This window comes from Equus asinus, chromosome 10 (genome assembly GCF_041296235.1).
Source record: "Equus asinus isolate D_3611 breed Donkey chromosome 10, EquAss-T2T_v2, whole genome shotgun sequence".
Taxonomy (NCBI): domain Eukaryota; kingdom Metazoa; phylum Chordata; class Mammalia; order Perissodactyla; family Equidae; genus Equus; species Equus asinus.
This window is the reverse complement of record NC_091799.1, coordinates 19,702,501-19,714,760: the sequence shown is the minus strand read 5'-3', so window position 1 is coordinate 19,714,760 and position 12,260 is coordinate 19,702,501. Positions and strand designations below refer to the sequence as shown.

The 12,260-nt window shown below is 44.0% G+C and overlaps 1 protein-coding gene across 4 annotated transcripts in view; it reads left to right on the top strand.

The window, feature by feature from the left end:
- The first annotated feature begins 1,835 nt into the window (after positions 1-1,835).
- PBX3 (PBX homeobox 3) overlaps positions 1,836-12,260 on the top strand; it is a 202,680-nt gene continuing 192,255 nt past the window's right edge. Inside the window, exons 1-2 of one of the 4 annotated variants that reach the window (XM_044778756.2) lie at positions 1,836-2,058; positions 2,984-3,057. In XM_044778756.2, the coding sequence (XP_044634691.1) occupies positions 1,859-2,058; positions 2,984-3,057 (274 nt within the window). In that variant the 5' untranslated portion in view covers positions 1,836-1,858. Of the gene's footprint in view, positions 2,059-2,983; positions 3,058-3,477; positions 3,573-12,260 lie in introns of those variants that run through there. The other 3 variants (XM_044778755.2, XM_044778757.2, XM_070518745.1) reach the window with 3 other exon arrangements.

The following is a 12,260-nucleotide window of genomic DNA, read 5'->3' as shown; positions in this document are numbered from 1 at the left end:
TCAGAGTACAATGGAAGAAGAGGTGTTAGAGATACGAAAATCTGTGGCTGGAGTCACCAACTGTAAAGGACTTGCGGTGATGGGGTAAGTTGACAAGTGAAATCCAGCCTATCCCTAAACCAACACATCTTTGTAACAAAGAGCTCGTTTTGCAGCTTTGGTCTATCTGGAGGCAACTAAAAGCAAACGCCGCCAAAGGAGTAGTCCCTGGATTGCCAGAAATTGCAGAATGTGTAGAGTTGTAAACCTTGCATTAGTCCTGGATGTCAGGCCGTTTCCCTCCTCCCAGATCCACTTCTCTCTGACTCATTTTCCTATGCGCCCCTTTCAAGGGAAAGTGTATGGCAGTCAGATCCGCTCAGCGCAGACTTCAAACACGAGGGACAACGGGCTCTTACCTTACCTGGTCACCCCTTGAGGGACAGAGCAAGGTCCAAGCGCGGGCGCCAACTCAGAGCAGCGCCCTCTCGGTTACTATGGTGATCGCGAGGGAGGCGGGGTCACCATCCACTGCGTCCCCGCCTCTGCCCAGGACATTTCGAACGCTCCAATTGGGACCGCCCTTTCTTGCCTCGGTCCCGCCCCATTCGGCTCCAGGCGCGATGCGATTGGCCGGGGACCGGCGGCCTGGTACCCTGAGAGTACCACCTCCTGACGGGAAGAGCGGGAAAGTGTACCAGGCGCCGGCCAAGGCGTGAAGCTCACGGCGCCGCGGGGAAGCACATGGTTGGCTCTGGAGCGAGTTGCCCCGTGTCCCATACACAACTCCTCGCACCCATGACTGCGAACGCTAGGCAGCGGGAGCCGGGGTGCGGTCACAACGTTTGCGGTTCGGGCGGCCCATCCCGTGGAGCGAGGACGCGACGAGGCGTCAGAATCCTGTGGCGCGCTTCCCTGCGCCGGGGATCAGAGGCCAGAGGGGGCGGGCCCCAAGTCCGGGGGGCGGTGCCAGCGGCGGCGGCGGGAGGCGCAAGTGCCAATGAGCGCGCGCACCGCCCCCGGGGGCGGGGCGTGCAGAGCGCTCCCCCGCCCTTGCGCTCGCCCCCGCCCCTCCCCCCGGGCGCAAGGGCCGCAGTGAGTGAGTGGCACTGGCAGCCTGTCAATCCCTCAGCCGAGCGGCCTTCGAGCCCGGTCCGCGGCGGCTGCTGGCAGGGTGCGCGGCTCCGGCAGCGGCGGCGGCGACTTCCCCCGCCCCATCAATCTGCTGTCCGCCCGGCGCGCGGCCCGCCGGGGCCCTCCTTCGGGCTCCGCGCTCCCGCCGCGCCGGCGCGCCCGCTCCCAAACTTTCCTCCTCAGCCCCCCTCGCGCCCCTCGGCCCGCCCGCCGGCCTCCGCCTCCGCCGCCGCTCCCTCCCCCGGGGCCGCCGGGGCTTGGATCCCGCCCGGCTGAGGCGGCGGAGGCGGCGGCGGCGGCGGCGGCAGCCGAGGGAGGGGGGCGCGCGGGCCGGCGCGGGGGGCGGCGGGCGTCCCGGCAACTCGGCCGGCGCTGAGGAGCAAGTTGCGCGGGGCCGCCCGGCTGGGCGCGCGGCGGCGAGGAGGCGGCCCGGCGGCCGCGTGAGGGCAGCGGGCGCCGCTGCCTCCGCCTGCGCCACCGCCGCGGAGCCCGGCGCTTCCGCCCGCCGCTTCTCCCCAGCCTCGGCGGCGGCGGAAGCCGGAGCCGGGCGCCCGTCCGCGCCGCCTCAGCCGCGGGCCCCGCCGGCCGGGCCGCCCCCTCCCCGCGCGGGCGGGGAGCGCGCGGCCGACTCCCCCTCCCCCTCCCCCTCTTTCTTCTCCTCCCTCGTCGTCGCCGCCGCCGCCGCCGCCGCCTCAGCCTTCGCCTCCGCCGCCGCCGCCGCCCGCTCCCGCCCGCGCGCGGCGGGATGGACGATCAATCCAGGATGCTGCAGACTCTGGCCGGGGTGAACCTGGCCGGCCACTCGGTGCAGGGGGGCATGGCCCTGCCGCCTCCCCCGCACGGCCACGAAGGGGCGGACGGCGACGGCAGGAAGCAGGACATCGGCGACATCCTCCACCAGATCATGACCATCACGGACCAGAGCTTGGACGAGGCGCAAGCAAAGTTGGTGTCGTCTCGTTAAGCATCTTTTGTGTGCGTGCAGGAGCCGGGCCCGCGGCCGAGCCGGGGCCCGGGGTGGCGCCCGGGCAGGGGCCTCAGCCCCGGGCGGGGAACTTTCTCCGAAAATCGGCCGGCCGCCCGCCCCGGCCCCGGGGGGACCTGCCCGCGCCCCTGGACGCGGGCGGGAGTCGGCAAAGTTACTGCCGGGGCTCGGGACGGACTTGGGGTGGCGCAGATGGGGTGGGTTTCTCTCCCCCGGGTCGGGCCCGCTGGCAGCCCGGCCCCGTCCACGGATTCAAACCTCCCGCCGGGGCCCCGCGCACGCCGCCCCGAGAGGGCCCCGGGCCGCGCTCGAGGAAAGTGCAACTTTCTCCCCGGGCCCGCAGGCGCGGCGCCGGGCCGCCTGGCCGCGGGACGACCTCGGGCCCGACGCGGGCGCGGGGTGCGGGGCGGCTCCCCGGCGGGGCCGGGTGCGGGCGGCCAAGTTCTCGGCGAGGGAGGGCCGCCTCGCAAACTTTGCCGAGCTGTCACCGCCCGTCGGCCGCGCTCGGCCGCCCGCCCGCCCGCGCCGCGCCGGCACCCCCTGCGGAGGGCGGTCGCGGGAGCCCCTCCGCGCTGTCCCCTCCCCCGGGGGGCCGCCGCCTGCCCCGGGATCGAGGCTCCCCGCGCGGGTTCGCGCCCCGCGATCGCCGAGGCTGCTGCCTGCCTGGCAGATGGATCGCACGTCGCTCGGGCTGGCGCTTTGGCCGCTGGAGCTCGCCGGCTGTCGCTTCCTAGTCAACTTGAGTTTCTGCTGACTTGCCGCGGAGCCTTGCAAAAGCGGGGGCCGCAATTCAATCTTGGGGCTAACTTCAAGGAAGGCGCCATATTATTCCATAGGTGATGCTAATACCTTTGTGTTTTGCAATTTTTTTTTTTTTTTTTTTAGGAAACATGCCCTGAACTGTCACAGAATGAAACCCGCGCTCTTCAGCGTCCTGTGTGAGATCAAAGAGAAAACAGGTAAGAACGCTGCGCCCCGCGGTGGGCCGGGAGCCCCCCGAGGTGGGGTCGGAGCGACTCCTTCGACTCTCCACTTGAGAGCTGCTGCTTTTGGGCACCGCCATCTTTGATCATTCTCTCCTTCCCACCTCCTGATCTTGAGAAAAAACTGCCATAAATCTGGAGTCGGTTTCCGAATTCCGCTCCTGGTGTGGGATGAAGTGTAGATGCGGACGGGGCTGGGTCGCTGTCCCCAGGCGGCCGCCCCTGGCTGCAGGCGGGGAGGGCCCGGAGCGCCAGCTGCGCTCTCCCGCTCCTTGCGCCTTGTTTGTATGTCAGTTTTTAAAAGGAGCCACGGGAGGCTGGATGCCAGGGACCGAGTCCCCGGGAGAAGCATCGCCCGAACTTTGTTTGACTTAGACAGCCGTGAGCTTCGGCTCTGCAGAGAGAAGAATAGATGCAACTGAACAGACCCCAGTAGCATGTTTGAATTCGTGTTTCAGTTGGCAAGACTACTTTTCAGAAAGCGAGGAAGGGTAATGATGTGTTTAGGCATAAACAATGTATTACATCGGTTAATACTTTTCATTAAATTTTATGCTTGAAGTCATTACGTTGTAAATATGCTTGATATATTTTATAAAGTAGAAAAAGGTCCACAGATGCAGGTTAAACAGTTTTTCCAAGTGTTCGAGGCAGGGGAATCTATGAGAAGACAGCGTTTGCAGAAGTGCTGGAATGAAAACTACAAATACATATTAGACAAATTTCTGGCAATTCATTTCGATTTGATTTTCTGGTTAGACTTTTTAAAATCGAAGATATTTTAGTCTTGAGGTGATAGTAGCAACTCCAGTGGAATTAGAGATTTATTCTACATGTTTTAATTTGTATCTGGCATTATCTGCCCTCTGTTTGGCAAATAAGTGCATTAAACAAGGCTTACTGTTGATTTATTTTTATTTTTTTTGGTGAGCATTGGCTAGATAGTATTAAAAAGTTGCCTTTTTTTTTGTAGTTGCCATTTTTTAAGTTGAGGCAAAGAAGAGAAAGTTGAAGTCCAGGATATGGCAATATCCAAGTGATGCTATTTGATAAGTTAAATGTGATTGTGTTTAAATTGTGTGTGCAAATAAGAGCATAGTGCATATAATCGTTAGTTGATAGGAGAGTTGCCCTCCTTTTAAACAGATTTTTCCCTCTGCAATGCTATTGTGATCCTAAAAGTAATCAAGAAAAGATGATGGGTTATTGCTGTCTATTAAAATATATGCTAAAACCGTAATTAACAGGAAACATTGAGAACCTTAAAGAGTACATTTTCTGTATTTCATTCACGTAGTGTGCATGGTCTCTTAATGTTAAGTAATTCTTTTTAAGATGTAGTTTATATTTTGAAAACCATAGGCCTTTTAAATTACTAACTTTTACTCTGTTGTGTTTTACCTACCTTTAGAAAGTATTGTGATTTAAAACGGTAGATAATTTTTATCTGACTATAAAATAAGACATCAAGCATTAAATCTTGAAGATTCTTAGTTTAGAAGCCTGAAATGTGTAATTCTCAGTAAATTATATTGCTTAATGTCCGAGGGTTTTCTTGCTATCAGGGCTCCACTTCAGTTTCTGCTGACAGCTAAGCACTGGGGTATTGACTATGTTGTGAATATTAAGATTGATTCAACTTTATACGGCATTATATTACTAGGAGAGGGGATTGATATTCTTCCCTGCTCACCCCCTCCTCATGATTTGTATTTATTTTTTTGCCTTTTTAAAGTTTTGGCCTAGCCAGCTTGAGAACAAACCCAGCAAGCTGCTTTTCTTGTTTAGACATTTAGCAGCAGGCAGAATGCAATTAGGAAGCATAAGTCCTCTGGTTGCTTATTTGCACAAGACTTAGTTACACCATTCTGAAAGGAAAGTATAGTCAACCTCATGTCAAAGGTGAGTTACGAAAAAGAAACAAGTCTTTTCAGAGTCTGGGATTACTGGCAGAGAGCTTTGGTAGGGCTCTTGCTATTGAAGAAGCAAGAGGTAGCTGACAAAGGAAATTTTTGTGTTTTGAAAATTGTTTCTGAGGCTTCCAGTGATAACTTGTAAATTAGATCCTCTTTTTGTGCTTTGGCCACCGGATCCAAGTTTGCACGTTATCTCTTTTGTAAAAAGCCAGCAGCCGACAAAGAGTAAAGGCGGCTGTCTGGGCAGAGGCATCTTCCTGCCAGCCTCTCTAAGCTGGAGAGGGACAGGGTTTAAGTACCGAATGATTGATGGAGGTGAAGCTCTTGCTCTTCTCTTCTTTTTCCCCTACGACTCATAGCTCCACCTCACCCTCCAAAACTAGTCTTAGAAGGAGACAGGGACGCTGGACTCAGAATCCACGATTTGAAATAAAACAGCTGTGTAGACATTAGTGTTACCAAAGCAAAGAAAGCGGGGCAGCAAATTCCAGGCCTCCCCCCCCCACCCCCCGCCCCATCTCTTCCCACAGTCCACAGTGCTTTGGAAACATCATGAACTTATAAAATAAGCATTGTAGAACATATGTATATTGCATAATGCTTTTTCTGGAGATCATTTCATTTAACCTAATAATATAATATCCAAAGATTAATTCTCTATAATCTAGAGAAAGTTTACCTAGTCATTTGTAATAGAAACCGGGAACATTATGTGATGACTCTATTCTGCGTACTGGAGGGGTATGGAGGGGTAGGGAGTTCACTGGTGGGGAGGTGCGGGGGGGTGGGGGAACTCACTTCAGTGGAAAATGTCATTTCAATTGTGCTTCTTCTAAAAATGAGACAAAATCATTTTTTAAAAAATTCCGTGTGTTTTTAGATCTGCCAAGTAGATTTTGAGGTTTCTGGTCAGGCAGTGAACACTGCCAGTTCTGATGCACATGAGGGATTTAGTTTGGAAAAACATCTTTTTTCCCTCCTACCAAATATAAAAAGGTATTTTTCCCTTCTGACAGATAAATGGGTAATCTACCACAATTATATTATTTTCTTGTTCAGAGGTCGGGAAAGTATACTTTTACTGTGAGATGCTTGCTTTCTCCTTAAAATATATTCTTTTGTAAAATTCATCATACAATTGCTTTTGGGCAGAAACGTTGCCTCTCATTGTTGAATTGTGATACTTATGCATTTTGAAAGCAACTGAAAAGTTTTAGGCTTTAAAATCAAGATATTTGTCCATTTTAAACTAAGTAAGCAACCAGTGAGATAATTGTTGATATGTTAAGATTTTTCTCTTGATTTGTTTTAGCCATCTTTTACCACTCATCTCTTATTAAATATCTTGATGCTATGGGGTTGCCTCATCTACATACTTCTTTTAGTGCGTTCCCCCACATCTTTTTGGCCAGCTTACTCCTGATTGTTGAAGTTCTTTCCTTTGTGAAATATTCCATCCTCACAAATCTGCCTTATTTCCAATGCCCTTAATTATGAGAGTTTGAATGAAGGAAATGATTCTTTTTGAGAAAGAAATGTTTTTAAAATTTTTTTAATGAAAATCCAACATTTTAATCTATAATCTGAATCATATTGTGAAAAAATGTTGTGTATTTAAAAAAAAAATCAACACAGCCTTTTCCTTTCTAAATGGTAGGTTAAAATACTCCATGTTGATAGCTGCCAACCAAACTCTGATTTATTGCCACCACAAACTCTAAATAGCGTTCATTTACTAGTAATGTCTAATGGCATACATGATGGTTTGCCAGATTTGTGGCCTTTGTGAGGCTTATAAGAAGGACTGACTTGGGAAGATCATAAAACTTAATGAACTTCTCTACTGCAGGAGGTGTCCGCAGGGGAAGAGAAAGGCCTGCTTGGCTGGTTGGGCTGGTTGAAGTATTTTTTATGTTTAAGCAGAAGAAGAAAATGGCTATTAAAAATGCTTTACTTTTAAAGGAACCCTGCCTAGAAAGAGTCATAAGAATTTTAGATATCAAAACTGGATCAAGAACGTAGCTTGTAAGTGAATTTTTATATGCATTTAGAATATGATATAGATTTGATTAAACCTTTTATCTTTTCTGTTATAAATGTGACTAGCTTTCAGACGGACAGGGTGGTACTCTCAGTCAACACTTTTCTATTTAATTCTGGCCCTAAAGGTTTAGAGACTCATTGAAGTCTTCTTTTTCTGGTCTGTTTTCTTTTTTATATACTTCAATATAAAAATTTGTTCATTTTTCTTTGTACAGTTCCATGTAATTCTTTAATTCCCAATGTGTAAAAACCAAACATTCCATCAAGTGAAAATTTAACTAGAGAGATGAAAATTGTTATATGTGAGTCTAAATGTTGTTTTATAGCGTACATTCTAAGTTGCTCTTGCAGTATTTCCAATATAACTATTGTTATTTGTTCCAAAGTTTTAAAAATAAATGCGCTGTCTCACACATGATTCATTTTTTGTTTTAATGAACTTATTTTCTATTTATAAAAAACTTTTTCTTATGGACAGTTTCAAACGTAAAAGCATGTAGAGAGAAGAGAAACTTGAACCCCCATGAGTTCATCACTCACCTTCAGCATTTAGCAACACTTGGCCAATCTTGTTTTCTCTGTAATTCCCACTCTTTCAAAATTATTTTGAAGCAAATTTTAATGGAACTTTAACAGTTTAAATTTCCTATCAGTTTTAGGCAGACATTATATCTTATTTACATTGGAAATATTAAATGATTAAGCAGGAAAAAATACAAAGTCAGTGTATCTTGGAAATGTCATAAATTATATTGCTTTATCACAAATTTTCCCTTAAAACAATTTAAGAATATTTTAAATCTTTTTTTCTATTTTTATAGATTTGCATAACTTACTGGAGGTGTTTTAGGAGTTTTAAGGGAGGATGTAAGAGATTGGTGTTTCTCTAATTTTCTTTCCCGTTCCTCTCCCATCTTTATGAGATAAAACATGCAATATATTTGTAGAAAACCTAGGAAAAAATCTTACTACCATACCGGTTTAGAACTACGTGACATAAAGTATAGGTAGATATTATCTTAAAGATATGGGCCTGTCTTCCAATCCTTTTCTTGGATTTTTTTTCTTCTCAATAAAAATATATCGAATCCTCTTGTCAATACTAACTTGATCTGTGCAAGTAATTCTGTCATGCGTTAGTTTTAGTGGACTTCATTTTATTAGAGATTTGTGTAGGTTTAGTATTCTATTTGAGACTTTACTGTGTTATTTTATTACATTAATTTACATAATTTTATTCCAAATCCCAACTATATTAGTACAGTGGCAAAGGAAGCCCTGACTTGCTCCAAAGGGTACATCGACTTTTATAAAATATATCTGTGTATATCTTTTATACTATGGTCCTTTTCCTTTTAATTAATTTTGCTTGTACTTTTAGATTTCAATTTATCAATTTTGTAAAAGGCTACTTCCAAGACTGATTTAAGTTTAACATCCTATTTAAACTATTTATATTTTGATACTTTATGGTGGCATTGTATAGGATGAAGTTATATGAAGTATGGCTATAAAGAACTGAAAGCGCATTTCATGAACCACACTTTAAATCATTCATCACTTTATTTTATACTCATACCATTGAGTTATCTATTCAGAATAAATACTTAACACATCAGCATGAAACACATCAAGTTAAATAAGGATTTTTAGACTATTTTTCCTTTGCTCATGTACATGTGAACATCTTTAGGTGTTTATTATTTCAATATTGACACTACGAGAATAATGTTTTATTTGTTTTCTCAGCAGGCTTGTGTTTTAGCCATTTATCAGTGTGATCAGCATGATTTAGGTAGTAACTGACTAACAAAGCTTGCATACCCCCTCCCATGTTGACCTTTCCAAGCATTTGCTTTACTTCACTAGGCCATTTGAGTCTGTAAGCATGAAGAGAGTAAATAATTTACAGCATTATCTAGTGTAAGTTGGTCAAAGTTTTTCAGACTTGTCTATCAGATTTTTTACAAAGTTATAGAAGTTAAACAAATAAATTGCTATCACAGCTAGGTGATAGTGTTATATTTAGCAAATAAATTAATAAGTAATGCTTGAATGAGCCACTGAAAAAGTAAACCATCTTTTTACGCCTTCAGACATAACATATTAAAAAATAAATTTCATTAATCTTCAACTCTTGATTCTAATGATCTCCTTTGTAGGCAGAATAGTAACCAGAATCTGTTCTTTATTATTTTTTTATAGACATGTTTTATAACTATGTTTGTAGTCTTTGATGGTAACACTAGTTTGCTTTGGTACTAAATTTCACTATATGTCTAGCAGAAAAATTGGTGCGATAGAATGAGTTAAGTTGAATTGGCATAGCAGTTTTTCTTTTTTTTTTTGGACTCACTGATTAGGACTGAACATAATTAAAAGTAATTATGGATAAAAATAATTGTTAAAAGTTTTGTACTTGTTTTCTTCAATTTAACTGCTTTAAAAATGTTAAGCTGTTTTGAACAATAACCCTTTTTGTGTGATCATATTAATGAGGACTTGGTATACAATGTAATCCTTTTAATGCTGACGATTCCTCCCAGTGTTTAAACCATTATTTGGAAGACTCAACATATGTTATGGCAAAATGATTTTTTGTTTGTTTGTTTTGTTTTATGTGATACATCAGTTTTCAAAGCATATTTCTTAGGCATCAGAGTCCAGCAGGTGGCTTTTTACATTAAAAAATTCATAAATTTTAAAATCCCATAAAATTTTATTTCAAATTCAAATTAACTAATTGAGAATGTCAACATTTCCACTGTCTCTATATTAACATTTATAATAGAACAAATGGTCGCATATAGAAATTATCTGCAACATAATCTGAATTAAGATTCTAAACAGGCATTACAGATGCTGGTAACTTTGGCAATTATCATTTTGTTTGGTGAACAGTAGTAAAACAGTGTGCGGTAAGTGTTTAGAGAGAGAGGATAAATAAATTGAACAGTTTTGCAATGCAAAGTGGTTTGTGGTGTTTTTGAGGATTTCTTGGCTCTCTCTTAACTGCTATTGTGAGCCTGGAGCAGATTTCCCCATTGCTAATGCCCTAGAAGTATTAATTCACTTTGATATGCTAATTAGAGGGCATTATGCAAGAAATGAGATTAAGTGGCAGCATGAAGCCATTTGCCTGTCAGTAAATTGAGAGCTTTAGCATCAGGAGGAGCTTTGTTTTTTTTTTTTTTTTTTAAGTTTCTCTTGGTTTTGCATATAAATAAAATTGATTGAAAGGTCTAGAGAAGCTTCTAGAACATTGGTGGATTTTTTTCCCCCCTCCTATGATTATTTCAACGTAATGTTACAGAATTTTTCTGACTATTAATTGACGTAATTGGAGATACGAATATTAAGTTTTCATTGTACATGCTATATATGAACGTATGCTAAGAATTTTGTGTCATCTAGTCCTTTTTTTCCTAAAGCTTGATTTCAACAACATGGCTGGTGAACCGTTATCACTCACCTCTTTTCAGAAGTGTAAACCTGTGTGTGCGTGTGCATCTATGTCTTCACTAAACTAAACTTCACGAGAATGTTTTCTTCACTAGGGAAAGAAGGAAGAAGTTGTTGAATTGGGCTTCAAGAAACTATACTAAATGAGCATTGACTGACTTCAGTACCTAAAAGCTGGAACAATTAGAAGTATTGGTTAAACTCTGCCCTTTACACAACCTGTGGAATTTACATTTCAGCATGTATTTGCTGTGTAAGATTACCATATTATTTGATTTTCATGTTGAAGGTGGAGTTCCATACTTGATTCTGATTTTGCTGACTTTTGTGATTTAAGCCAGGCCCTTGATTTTCTATCTATAAAGGTACTATGTGATTTTCTGTATTTTGTGGGGAAATGTGTGAATGAATACTGGGATGGGAGTGATGGATGTGGAAGAGGCCTGAACTCTGGGCCTATGAAAAAATTAAGGTTTCCTCAGACATGGGACTTCTACCTGTATAAACCATTGCTAGAGGTACTATTGCAAAAACCTGACCTGACTACAATCTGGATGTGGTTAGATAGGAGAGCGTTTGGATAAAGCATTCATATTGAGGCTTGGGTCTAGTGTCTGAATTCCATCACTGTATTTGTGACTCTAGACCCAGTAAACCATAACTTCTCTTCAGAGCCATATGGATTATTTAGTCACCACAGCTGCCGTGCATACACGCTACCAATGCTGGCATCTCCTCGGTGTGCATGTGTGGTGCCTGTTAATGTTAATGGGAGTTAGGAATGTGCACACAGAGAGGGGGATGAGAGTCTCTCCTGAGACAAAAGTCCTGATTACATTTCTCAGTGAAGAGACCTTAGTATACCTGCGCATTAGCTGCTCTTCTAAATGAAATACTTGGTTGCTTTAAATTCTCATTCCCTTCTCAGACTCCCTGAACTAGTTAAATCAATGAGTCCTCATTAGTCTCTGATTATTTGCAGAATTTCATTGAAAACATATGAAGTTATTTTTGACTGAAATGGGAACAAAAAGCTTTTGAAATTGCACATTATTATTTTTTTAAATAAAAGGTTTCTATAGCCTTTCAGATGTACTAAACCTTTCAAATAGGAATTTATAGAAGGCATAATTCCAGTGGGAATTATTGGAACACTCCTGAAATACTTGAGAAGCATTTGATACGGGGAAATCACTGCATTTAAAAAAAAAGTAAAATGGCAAGCTCATATGTGCATATTATGTAGAAGCCTTTACTATCCAAATGTCCTCAAATGAGGAAGAATTGACTTAGGTGGTCTCGTAAGTTTCTTTCCTCTCCCCCTTCCTTAAAAAAAAAGAAAAAAACTAAGGATGAAGGTAGTTGGAATTCATAGTCAGATATATCATTTTCAACTTGGAATAGGAACTAGAACAGGAAATTGATTTTATATTTATTATGAAAGCAAGAACTCTGCCACCAACTGACAGCCATCCATGTTTTAGTTTTGTGATAATTGTTCACGGATATTACTCTGTAGTTGGCCCAGATTATTTATAATGTTGACTGGGAGTGTTGGTCCATTAAAAGGTATGTGTATAATGAATATCTTTAATTAAACCAAGTAATATTGGAATATTTTATTTTTCTTTTACATTGGATCTTGGGTCTACGATTAACTGTCAGTACTGGTGAGAACAAGTTACAATAGATTGTGCAATGATTTCTCTTGCTTCATGGATGTATTTATTACCATTTTTGAACAAATTATACTAACAT